The 13,751-nt window shown below is 38.3% G+C and overlaps 1 protein-coding gene across 1 annotated transcript in view; it reads right to left on the bottom strand.

Moving 5' to 3' along the window:
* SFI1 (SFI1 centrin binding protein) overlaps nt 1-13,751 on the bottom strand; it is a 70,957-nt gene that overhangs the window by 37,205 nt on the left and 20,001 nt on the right. The window contains 2 exon segments of the mRNA XM_033097251.1: nt 9,139-9,241; nt 10,547-10,664. Of these exon segments, the coding sequence (XP_032953142.1) occupies nt 9,139-9,241; nt 10,547-10,664 (221 nt within the window).

The following is a 13,751-nucleotide window of genomic DNA, read 5'->3' as shown; positions in this document are numbered from 1 at the left end:
TATTACTGCTTCCAAGACTTTTCATTTTCAGTAAAGTCAGAAATAGATTTTTTTTAGGTGGGGGAAAAAAACAAAAATCAACAAACGAGTCCATATTGATATTGACATTTCCAGTTTCAGATTACAGGACTCTTATTTCTTTGATTTTATACCTGTAATCTTTTACCCTGAAAATCATGATTCCTGATGACACTGCCATAGCTATTTGCTTTATTTTATAATGGAGCTATAATTATTTCAACATAATTCCAAACCTACTAACAACATAATTCCAAACCTTCTAATAATTCCTGCTACTAACAAGACTACTAAATACAGTTTCAGATTTCTTATCAGTTCTTTTTGTCTTTAGAATACATCCCACTAGGGATGAACAGTCAAAATACTGTATTTTCAAGTTACTTGAAGTAATTATTTTCTCTGTAGTCATTGCTACAAACTTGATGTTTGTTTCAGTGTGTTTTAAAATCCTCGATTGCTTTTTTTTTCATTTTTGGTTTACTTTTTTTTTTTTAGTTATATAAAATTTCTACACGGTTCCAAAGTTAAAAATTTATAACGAAGTAAATTCACAGAAGTACTTTGTTCCCACAGTGTTCCCTTCCTCCTTCTATAGGTAACCACTTTTTGCTATTTTACTTTTCCATTATTTCTTCTTGAATATAAGCACATGTGTACGCTCACACATGCTCGCTCTCTCTCTCTTTCTCTCTCTCTCTCTCTCTCTCACACACACACACACACACACACACACACACTAGTATCTCTTCCTCCCTTTCTTACTCAAAAGGAAGCACACAATGAACCAGAGGGATCCTATTAAGAGGTAGGTGTGATCATACAACTCCTCTGTTCAAAGCCTGTAGCTTCCCATCTTCCCCGGAATAAGAGCCAGAGCCTTTATGGGTACAGCCTGCAAAGCCTTACAGCCTGCCTCCTTGTCACCTCATGACCTAATCCTTCCTACTCTCCCTCTAAATTGGTTTCCTGGACCCAATTCCAACATGGAGGGGTGTACGGAGGTTTGACCCCACACCAACAAGCAAAAAATGGAGCTGAGCTGCTGGTGGTACAGGTCTTTTACTTCTTTGGTTAAATTTATTCCTAGGTGTTTTATTGTTTTTGAAGCAATTGTAAATGGGATTGATTTCTCGATTTCTCCTTCTGATAGTTTATTATTGGTGTATACAAATGCAACTGATTTCTGAATGTTAATTTTGTATTCTGCTACTTAACTAAATTCATTTATCAGTTCTAATAGCTTTTTTGGTGAAGTTTTTGGTGTTCTCTCTATGTAGTATTATGTTATCTGCTAATAATGACTAATTTTACTTCCTCTATTCCAATTTGGATGCCTCTAAAAATTTTTTTTTAATTGGGGAATATTGGGGAACAGTATGTTTTTCCAGGACCCATCAGCTCCAAGTCAAGTCATTATTTTTAGTCTAGTTGTGGAGGGTGCAGCTCACTGGCCTATGTGGGAATCGAACCGGTTACCTTGGTCTTATAAGCACTTTGCTCTAACCAACTGAGCCAATCAGCTTCCCACCGGCAGCTCAGCTCCAAGTCAAGCTATTGTTTTTTCACTCCAGTTGTGGGGGGTGCAGCTCACTGGCCCATGTGGGAATCAAACAGGCAACCTTGGTGTTATGAGCACTGTGCTCTAACCAAGTGAGCCAACCGGCCACCCTGGATGCCTTTTATTTCTTTTTCTTGTCTGACTGCTGTGGCTAGAACTCCCAGAACTATGTTGAATAAAAGTGGTGAAAATGGGCAGCCTTGTCTTGTTCCTGATCTTAAGGGTTTTAGCCTTTCTTGTTGAGTATGATGTTAGCTGTGGGTTTTATCATATATGGCCTTTATGATGTTGAGATATGATCCCTCTATTCCCACTTTGCTAAGAGTGTTTTTAATAAGACACTGAATAGAGAAATCAAAGAAGATACAAATAAATGGAAACACATATCATGTTTATGGATAGGAAGAATTAATATAGTTAAAATGTCAATACTACCTAAGGCAATATGTAGATTCAATGCAATTCCTATCAAACTACCAATGACATTTTTCTCAGAAATAGAACATATAATCCTAAAATTTATATGGAACCATAAAAGACCCCAAATAGCCATGGCAATCTTGAGAAATAAGAACAAAGTGGGAGGTATCATGCCACCTGACATAAAATCATACTACAAAGCTATAGTAATCAAAACAGTATGGTACTGGCATATAAACAGACACATGGATCAATGGAACACAATAGAGAGCCCAGAAATAAATCCATTCATATATGGTTACTTAATCTATGACAATGGGAGCAAGACTTTACATTGGGGTAAAGACAGTCTATTTAATAAATGGTGCTAGGAAAACTGGACTGACACATGTCAAAAAATGAAACTAGACCACCTCCTTCTGCCATATACAAGAACAAATTCAAAATTAATTAAAGAATTAAATGTAAGACCCGAAACCATAAAACTCCTAGAAGAAAATACAGGGAGTAAATTTTCAGACATTATTCTGAGTAATATTTTTACTGATATATCCCCTCAGGCAAGGGAAGTAAAAGAAAAAATAAATATATAGGATTATATCAAACTTAAAAGTTTTTTCACAGCAAAGGAAACCATCAATAAAAAAGACAACCTACTGAATGGGAGACGATATTTGTCAATGATACATCTGATAAGGGGTTAATATCCAAAATTTATAAAACTCTCATTCAACTCAATACCAAAAAAACAAACAACCCAATTAAAAAATGGGCAGGGCCGGCCCGGTGGCTCAGGCAGTTAGGGCTCCGTGCCCCTGCTCTGAAGGCTGCCAGTTCGATTCCCACATGGGCCAGTGAGCTCTCAACCACAAGACTGCCAGTTCAATTCCTCGAGTCCCACAAGGGATGGTGGGCTGCGCCCCATGCAACTAGTAAGGGGCAAATGGACCTGGAGCTGAGCTGCGCCCTCCACAGCTATGACAGGAAGGACAACAACTTGAAGCTGAACTAAGATTGAAAGGACAACAACTTGACTTGGAAAAAGAAAAAAAAGTCCTGGAAGTACACACTGTTCCCCAATAAAGTCCTGTTCTCCTTCCCCAATAAAATCTTAAAAAAAAAAAAAAAATGGGCAGAGGACATGAAGAGATATTTTTCAAAAGAGGACATACAGATGGCCAACAGATACATGAAAATATGCTCAACCTCACTAATCATTAGAGAAATGCAAATAAAAAACACAATGAGATACCACCTCAGTCCGGTCAGAATGGCAATCATCAATAAATCAACAAACAACAAGTGCTGGCAAGGCTGAGAAAAGGGAGAACCCTTGTGCACTGTTGGTGGGATTGCAGATTGGTGCAGCCACTATGGAAATCAATATGGAGGTATCTCAAAAAACTGGAAATGGAACTTCCTTATGACACAGTAATTCTACTCTTAGGTATCTATCCAGAAAAATCTAAAACATTAATTTGGAAAAATATATGCACCTGTACCGTGTTTCCCCAAAAATAAGCCCCAGTTAAGATCATCAGCCAGACAGACGCATTTAGTACGTTATTACGATGTTCCAGAAGATGACATGACTGTATTTGAATAAATGTAGATTGTTGTACGTGAAAAAAAAAAGACATCCCCTGAAAATACGCCCTAATGCATCTTTTGGAGCAAAAATTAATATAAGATTTGGTCTCATTTTCAGGGAAATACAGTATAAGATCATGTCTTATTTTCAGAGAAACACCATGTTTAATGCAGCACTATTTACAATAGCCAAGACTTGGAAACAACTGAAATGCCCACTGGTAGATGACTGGATTAAGAAACTGAGGTACATTTATAGAATGGAGTATTACTCGGCTATAAAGAATGAAATCTTACCATTTGCAACAATATAGATGGACCTAGAGAACATTATGCTAAGTGAAATAAGTCAGTCAGAGAAAGATAAATGATCTCACTTATATGTGGAATCTAAAGAACTGAATAAACGAACAAAGTAAACAAATAGTCTCAGAAATATAGAGGAAAAACTGATAGTTGCTAGATGAGAGGGGAGTGGGGATGAGGGAGAAGGGGAAGGGATTAGACAGCATGAATTGGTAACTACAATATTGCCATAGGGATATGAAAGACTGTTTGGGGAATATAATTGATAATGTTGTAAAGATTTTGTAGGGTGTCAGATGGGCACACATCTTATTAGGGAGACCACTTCATGGACGGTGTAGATGCTTGACCACTGCACTGTACACCTGAAGCTGAAGCTGAATATTGTATGTCAACTATAATTTTATACATATATGTATATACGTACATATATATATTTATATGGTTATGGGATAAGGAGTACAGCATAGGGAACAGAGTCAATGGAATTGTAATAGATATATACGATGTCAGAGGGGCAATAGATTGGGAGAAGGGGGTTATCACTTTGTGAGGGGTGAAATGTGTAATTATTACATTGTTTCGTACACCTGAAACTAAAAAAAAAAAAAATCCTAGTAGGCTTTGTTGTGGAACTTGACAAGTTGATCCTAAGATTAATGAGAGAGTAAAGAATAGCCAAGACAACTTTTAAAAAGAGCACGAATAAAGTTCCCTTTCCATATATGAAGACGTAGAGCTATATAGTAAGATTAGGAGTAGTAATAAACAGCTAGCATTTACTGAGCATTTCCGTATTTCAAGCACCAATCGAAGCATATTACATATATCATCATACTTAATCTTCAACAATCCTATCAGATAGTTACTAATATTATCTCCTTATAGATAAGAAATCAAAGGTACAGGGAGGTTAAGGAACTCATTCAAAGGCACAAAGCTAATAAGCGATAAAGGCAGAATTTCCACCTGGGCATCTGATTAGAGAACCTTTGTTCTTTCTTACCTGCCTCATTAAATCATAATTAAAACAGTCTAGTATTGGCTCAGAGATTGACAAATAGACCAATGGAATGGAGAGCCCAGAACAGACTCATAAATAAATGGGAACTTGGTCTACATACTAAAAGTGGATTAATAATCAGCATAAAAAAGATGAAAGATAGACTAATCAGTGAATAATACTGTAGCAATTATTAATATGGAAAATGTCAAACTAAGACCCTGTTTCACACAATTTATAAGTTTAACCCAAGATGTATTAAAGACCAAGCCGTAGGATAAAATAATAAACTAGTCTACACTGAAATTAATTAACAGCTATAAGAAAAAAAAGGCACCACAAAGCAAAAAATCCTCTACAGATTGGAAGAAATTACCAGCAACGTACATAACAGTCAAAAGATTAGTAAGCAGAATCTACAACAATGTCCACAGATTAGTAAGAAAAAGCCAAATAACCTAACAGATAATAAGGAGGGAGGGATATAAACAAGCTCAAAAACAGAAACCCAAACAGTAAACAAGCCTCTGGAAAGATGCTGGACCTCACTAGGAATCAGTAAAATATAAAGTACCAATGAATTACCATTCTACACACATAGAATGGGTGAAAATGACCAAGTCTGGCGATGCAAAGTACAGGTGAGGCTGAAAGAAATGGGAACTGAAACGTTAGCCTGTAAACTGGCACGGCACTGGAGAGCAACTGGGCAATACTTAGAAAGGATGAAGAGATGAATACCCAACAACCCAACAACTTCTCTTCTAGGAACCAGAGAGAAACTCTAAGACTCTTGCACAAACATACACATTTAAGAATGCTCTCTGCAGCACTACAGTTGCAAATAAGTAAAAGTAATCAACAGTCCACCAACAGCGAGCAGATAAGCCAAGCCGTATTTCATACCACGGCATATTATACACAGTTAATATATTTTTATGTATAAACATGGATAAACCTCAAAAATATATTGTTGCATGCAAAAAGCTGCAAAGTGAATGTACAATATGACACCATTCATAAATTTCCTAACTACACAAAGTCATAACATTTATTCTTTATGGATATGTATGCACACATTTTTACAAGTGAAAAATAATAGAAGCCAACGATGACATCAGTATCACAGGAACAGCTATCTCTGTGGAGGAAAGGTGGCAGAAGGGAGGAAGAGTAGGGCAGTGTCTGTTTACAATAGATTCTGGGGCAAGTATGGAAAATGCTAACACCTGTTAAATCTGGGCGGTGGGTAGTTGGATATCTGTTAATACAGTATTTTTATAAATGTTTTATATTTAGTGTTTCTATGTTTGAAGTACATAAATTTAATTTTTAAAAACTTCACACATCTCATGATGTCTGCCCTACCTAGTTCAGAGATGTTGTGAGGATGAAGAGAAATGACTTAAGTAAAAGTCCTTGGAAAACCACATGGTACTTATCAGACACAAGGCATTATTACTTCAAAATTTGCACCAAAAAACCTGGGTCTGAGTCTCATACAGCTTTTGATCCACATCAATATTATCCTGATTACTCACATTTTTCATTAGATTTGATTCTGAATGACTTCTGGCTGTTGTGTAAAGTTAAAATCAACCTCAAACCATAAAAACCCACTATCACTAAAAATATTCATTCAAATCTGTTGGTGCAAGTTTTGAAGACAATTGTATAAAGGGAATTCTAAAAGTGCTCTGAGATATAGCAGCCTTCAGTAGAAGGAGTTAATATGCTTACAAAGTGGCGATTTGAAAGGTAAGAACACTCACATAGTTGTGAGCGTCACTCCGTCAGCGACAGAAAATCAGTCTCATTATGTTCCTATGTTTAGCATTTTCACACTTGTCAGTTCCATCTCCCTTCTGAGATTACAAGTCTATTAAGAACAATGTGGCATGATGGTTAAAAGAATCGCTCTGTGGTTTTCAGGATGCTTGGGTTTAAATCCTCACTCTGACCTTTGCTAGGTATATGACCCTCGTTCAAGTTCTTTAAACTTCCTAGCTTCCTCAGTAATAATGAAATTTTAAAAAAAGAATTATGACAAACAACCCAATTAGAAAATGGGCAGAGAACATACAGATGGCCAACAGACATATGCAAAGATGCTCAACCTCACAAATCATTAGAGAAATGCAAATAAAAAGCACAATGAGATACCACCTCACTCGGTCAGAATGGCTATCATCAATAAATCAACAAACAACATGTGCCGGCGAGGATGTGGAGAAAAGGGAACTCTCGCACACTGTTGATGGGATTGCAAACTGGTATAGCCACTATGGAAAACAGTATGGAGTTTCCTCAAAAAATTGAAAATGGAACTACCTTATGATCCAGCAATTCCACTCTTGGATACCTATCCAGAGAAATCCAAAACACTAATTCAAAAAAACATATGCACCCCTATGTTTATTGCAGTGCTATATAATAGCCAAAACTTGGAAACAACCGAAATGCCCACCGGTAGAAGACTGGATTAAGAAACTGTGGTACACTTACACGATGGAGTATTTTCTCGGCCATAAAGAAGAATAAAATCTTACCATTTGCAATGACATGAATGGACCTAGAGAGTATTATGCTAAGTGAAATACGTCAGATGGAGAAAGACAAATACCATATGATCTCACTTATGTGTAGAATCTAAAGAATAGAATAAATGAGCAAACTAAACAGAAATAGACTCAGAGATGAAGAGAAAAAACTGACAGTTGCTAGATGGGATGGGGTGGGGATGGGGGAGAAGGTAAGAGGATTAGAAAGTACAAATTAGTAGTCACAATATTGCTACAGGGATATGAAAGACAGTTTGTTGTAAAGATTTTGTAGGGTGTCAGATGGGCCCTGGACTTATTAGGGAGACCACTTCACAGACAGTGTAGATGCCTGACCACTGCAGTGTACACCTGAAGCTGAAGCTGAATAATACTGAATGTCAACTATAATTTAATATATATATATAGTCACGGGGTATGGAGTACAGCATAGGGAACAGAGTCAATGGAATTGTAACAGCTATATACGATGTCAGAGGGGTAGTAGATTGGGGGAGGGGGTCATCACTTTGTGAGGGGTGTAAATGTCTAACTATTGCATTGTTTTGTACACCTGAAACTAATAAAAAATATTTTTAAAAAGGAATTATGAAAATTAAATGACAGAATGCACGGAAAGTACTTCGTCAGCACCTAGCACAGGTAAGACCACAATGAATGCTATTGCTGTTGCTGAGGGTGTTACTCTTAGTATTACTGGCAAGACCTCTGATTCCTTGCTACTGCCTCAGAAGACCTTATGAGTTCAGAGATCAGCAAACGTTTTCTTAAAGGGTCAAACAAATAATAAATATTTTAGGCTTTGCAGGCCACCCGGTCTCTGTTGCACCTACTCAATTCTGCCATGTAGCCTGAAAGCAGCCTTAGACAATACATGAACGAACAGGTGTAACTATGTCCCAATAAAATTTTATTTACAACAACAGGCAGCAGGCCAAATATGACATATGGGCCAGGTTGTTTACCCCACTCTATATAACTGTATGTGCTATTTGCGTGTGATCTCCATATACTTGCACGGATGATGCAAATGTTATCAGATTAAAAAGATGTTACTCCTACATATAGTAACAGGCACTTCCTTTTTTTTTCTCTTCGCTGTTCTAGTCTCTGTAACTGACTTGGTGGTCCTATGGACAAAAAAAGTGACAGAAATTCAGAGAGTCTATCAAAAGCCACAAGAAAGTATCACCATGGCACAGTTTTGGTACAGATGTTAGGCCTTTATACTGACCAGAAGCTACTGGCTTTCCCAAAAGAAAGCTCTAAATAAAGCAAGATTATATGAAAAAAGAAGCCAGGTTTTCTTTCCAGTCTTAGTTTCTTTTCTGTCTTCATTATTTTCTAATTAGCTGTAGGGAAACAGTAACAAGGAAATAAAGAATATACTGTTTCTTTAAACATACTCATAGCTAATTCATAAATCCCTTTCCAGCTCCACAATTAGTATATACTCTCCACGAACCATTGATAATCACATCTAGCACATTCCTAATAGCAGCCTCAGCTGAAGAGCCCAGCCTTCCATGTTGCTTCTGTCCCGAGCTGCAGGGAGGGCCCAGCAGAGAAGCAGCAGCATGATGGCCAGCCTTCTGCTTGGGAGTCTGATCCCACCCTCCGTGGGTGTGCACTTGACAACACGGACAGAGGATACCAAAACTGGAGTCTGCTGCACTCACCTGCAGCTGGAGGCTCAGGGCCCTGTGCCTGACAGCTGAGGCATGGAGAGCACGGCCCACGCGGGCCTGTCCCAGTCGCCGCCTCCACTCACTCCACCACACCCTGTCAAACAGCAAATGGAAGATGGAACCAGTCAGAAAAATGCCACTCGGAAAAGAGAAGGGTAATAAGAGTTGGGCCTCAGACCCTCAGCTCAGCTCTCATTCCTTCATGGTGCCATCGCTAGATTGACATCTATTAGAGTCACTGCTGAACAATACAAGAAACAGTCCTACAGCTGCCAATTAAGGGTTGAAAACTGATGGTTCCTAAGGTCAAATCCAGCCTTAGGCACTACAGACATACCCTGTTTGTCCTACACAGGTTTTTGGGAGTCTTTTTTTAAATATATGAATTATTGCCAACATTTAAAAAATCAGGAGTTCACAGAATAATCTGCAAAAAAAGTGACGTAGATTTCCAGTCTTGATGGAACCCTTCTTCCCTTCCTACCGTCCTGGCCAGGTTTCATTCCAGTCTTGGTTTCTCTTCTGTTTATTTTCTAATTTGCTATAGGAAAATAGTAATAAGGAAATAAAAGTTGGCAACCTCTATTTCACAAAAACACTATTTGCCTGGTCACTCAAACCCACCAAAATCTCTTTCCTCCTAACCTAGGCCATGTTAGCTCCGTCACTCACTTAAAAGTCTCAAGCTATCTTTGTAAGCACTTAGGGAATTGTAAGTTCTCTGAATGCAGCCCTAGTACCCAATATACCGTGTTTCCCCCAAAATAAGACCGGATCTTACATTAATTTTTGCTCCAAAAGACGCATTAGGGCTTATGTTCAGGGGATGTCATCTTGAAAAATCATGCTAGGCTTATTTTCCGGTTAGGTCTTATTTTCGGGGAAACACAGTAGCACCAGGAACACTTTAAGTCCTCAATAAATATACATTGAATAAATAAAAGTATATTAAAATTCCCCCATAGACTCTAGTAGAATTGCATACTTATTAAGAATTTTTAAATATATGCTGAATAAATTTTAGATAACTTCAAAACATTTTTTATTTTAAATAACTTACATGAGCTCAGGCAAGTTACTCAACCTTTCTGAGACTTGTATTATCTTTATCTATACAATAACAGTACTTGTTTCATAGTTTATGGTAAGGATTAAATGAGATTTACTTTGCATTTAAAAAAAATCACACAAACTTAACACAGGGTTTAGCATAAGAAGCAATCAGTGCTTCTTAGGATTACGTGAAAACCTGATCTTGTAGTTGACCAAGTTTCCAATAAGTATTTATTAGGTATCCATTATGTTCGAAACTGTTTTAAGGTGGGTTTTTATGCCTCTTTCCAGCAAGGCTGACGTAAAATGATAGCTGCTGATCTGTAGGGCAACTAAGCACACTCACCACAAAATTCTCTGCTGTCTAAACTCCAGGGCGCTGGTCTGCATCTGAAGTTTGGTTCTTCGAAAAACCACATAGATCAACCAGGACTTCCAGGCCTGTCGCATCTTTTGCTTTACATCTAGATGCACCAAAGAGATTTTCAAAAAGGGGTATGCGGAAACAGATACTCTGGGTTACGATAAAAGCTCAGGAGCTCTCTGTACTCATCCCTCCCTCCTTTGAACATCTAAATCCTCCAGCCTTCAAGTGCCCCCTGCTGGAAAAGTTGTGAAGCTCTACAAAATTAATAAGGATGTATGTGCAAGTGAAGGGTTATACAAGTGATGGCATATTTACAAAGCATTTAAAAGAAAATCAATACACTGCACTGTTCAGAAATCCTTTCTTTTAAAAGCCCTTAGTTTTTTAGACATACACTATGTGATACATGCAGATGAAATGATGTGAATAACACAGGAAGCAGAGAAGTGAGTTGACATGTGTGTGTGCGTTGGTAATTGTTGAAGTTGGGTGGCGGGGTCTATGTGGAGGTTCATTATTCCATCTTTCAATTTCATAGGTGTATAAAAATTTCCATAATATGAAGTTTAAAGAAGAAAAAACCATGTTATAAAACTTGCTATTTGAAATAATAATTGTGGTACGGCCCGGTGGCTCAGGTGGTTGGAGCACCATGCTCTTAATGCCAAGGTCGCCAGTTCAACTCCCACATGGGCCAGGGAGCTGCGCCCTCTACAGCTAAGATTGTGAACAACAGCTCTCCCTGGAACTGGGCTGCTGTGAGCTGCCGTGGGCTGCTGTGTGCTGCCCTGTGCCGTGTTGTGCTGCCAGGAGCAGCCAGCATGAATGGCCGGCAGCCATCGTGAGTGGCCGTGGGCTGTCGTGGGCTGCCGTGAGCTGCTGTGAGAGACTGGCGACCGACTGCCTCAGCCGGCGGGAGCGCAAGGTCTTAACACCAGCATGGGCCAGGGAGCTGTGTCCTACACAACTAGACTGAGAAATAACGGCTTGAACCAGAGTGGGTGGGGGGAGGCAGAAGAAGGGGCAAAAAAATGAAAATATCTTTGTTTGACAAACATGATTGTCTATGCAGGGATCAACAACAAAAAACTGAACTAATAAGCAATTCATTAGTAAGGTTTTGGGATGCAAGATACATCCAGAAAAGTCAATTCTTTCCTATATAGCAGCAATGAACAACTGATATTTGGAATTAAAAACAGAATACCATTTACATTAGCACTCCCAAAAATGAAATATCTAGGTATAAAGCTAACAAAATATGTACAAGATCTATATGAAAAAAACTGTAAAACTGATGAACAAAATCAAAGAACTAAATAAATATAGTCCATGTTCATGGATAGGAAGACCCAATAGTGTCAAGGTATCAGTTTTTCCCAACTTGATCTATAGATACAATGCAATACCAATCAAAATCCCAGAATATTTTGTGGATATCAACAAACTGATGCTAAAGTTCATATGGAGGCAAAAAAAACTAGAACAGCCAACGCTAAAAGAGAACAAAGTTGGAAGATTGAGACTATCCAACTTCAAGACTTACTACAAAGTTATAGTAACCAAGACAGTGTGGTACTAGTGAAAGAATAAACAAATAGACCAAAGGAACTGAGTACACAGTCCAGAAATACACCTACATAAATATAGTCAACTTATCTTTGACAAAGAAGAAAAGGCAATACAATGGAGCAGTCTTTTCAACAAGTGGTTGAAGAAAAACTGAACATCTGCATGTAAAATATATATATATATAGACACAGACTCTACATCCTTCAAAAAATTAACTCAAAATGGGTCACAGACCTCAGTGTAAAACACAAAACTATAATATTCCTAGACTATTACATAGGAGAAAACACAGATGACTTTGGGTAGAGTGATGACTTTCTAGATATAACACCAAAGGCACGATCCATGAAAGAAAAAATTGATAAGCTGAACATTAAAATTAAAAACTTCTGCTCTGCAAAAGCTAATGTCAAAAGAATGAGAAGACAAGCCACAGACTGGGAGAAAAATAAAAGACATATCTGATAAAGAAGTATCCAAAATATAAAAAGAACTCTTAAAACTCAACAACCAACCTATTTAAAAAGACCTTAACAGACTCACTAAAGCAGATAAACAAGGCCGGCCCAGTGGCTCAGGCGGTTAGAGCTCCATGCGCCTAACTATGAAGGCCGACGGTCCGATTCCCACATGGGCCAGTAGGCTCTCAACCACAAGGTTGCTGGTTCAACTCCTCAAGTCCTGCAAGGGATGGTGGGCTCCACCCCCTGCAGATTGAACACGTCACCTTGAGCTGAGCTGCTGCTGAGCTCCCAGATGGCTCAGTTGGTTGGAGGGCAGGTTCTCAACCACAAGGCTGCCAGTTCGATTCCTCGAGTCCCGCAAGGGATGATGAGCTGCTTCCCCTGCAACTAGCAACAGCAACTGGTCCTGGAGCTGAGCTGCGCCCTCCACAACTAAGACTGAAAGGACAACAACTTGAAGCTGAACGGCACCCTCCACAACTAAGATTGAAAGGACAACTTGACTTGGAAAAAAGTCCTGGAAGTACACACTGTTCCCCAATAAAGTCCTGTTTCCCTTCCCCAGTAAAATCTTTGGAAAAAATAAAAGATAAACAGATGGCATATAAACATATGAAATGATGCTCCACACATCCTATGTCATCAGAGAAATAAAAATCAAACAACAATACCACTACATACCTATCAGAATGATCAAAATCTGGAACACTGACAACACCATATGCTGGCAAGGATATGGAACAACAGGAAGTCTCATTTATTGCTGACGGGAATGCAAAATAATACAGCCAGTTTGGAAGACAGTTTGGCGGTTTCTTACAAAACAAAACATACTCTTACCATATGGGCCAGCAATCGCACTCCTTGGTATTTATACAAAGAAGTTAAAAACTACATCCACATAAATACTTGCACATGGATATTTATAGCAGCTTTATTTATAACTGGCCAAACCTGGAAGCAACCAATATGTCCTTCAGTAGGTGAATAAACTGTGGTATATCCACAAAATGGAATATTACTCAGTGCTAAAAAGAAATGAGCTATCAAGCAACTGAAGATATGGACGAAACTTAAGTGCATATTACAAAGTGAAAAAATCCAATCTGAAAAGGCTACATACCATGATTCCAGCTATATGACATTCT

This window comes from Rhinolophus ferrumequinum, chromosome 25 (genome assembly GCF_004115265.2).
Source record: "Rhinolophus ferrumequinum isolate MPI-CBG mRhiFer1 chromosome 25, mRhiFer1_v1.p, whole genome shotgun sequence".
Lineage (NCBI taxonomy): Eukaryota > Metazoa > Chordata > Mammalia > Chiroptera > Rhinolophidae > Rhinolophus > Rhinolophus ferrumequinum.
The sequence above is the reverse complement of the archived record's forward strand: the minus strand, read 5'-3'. Positions and strand labels throughout refer to the sequence as shown.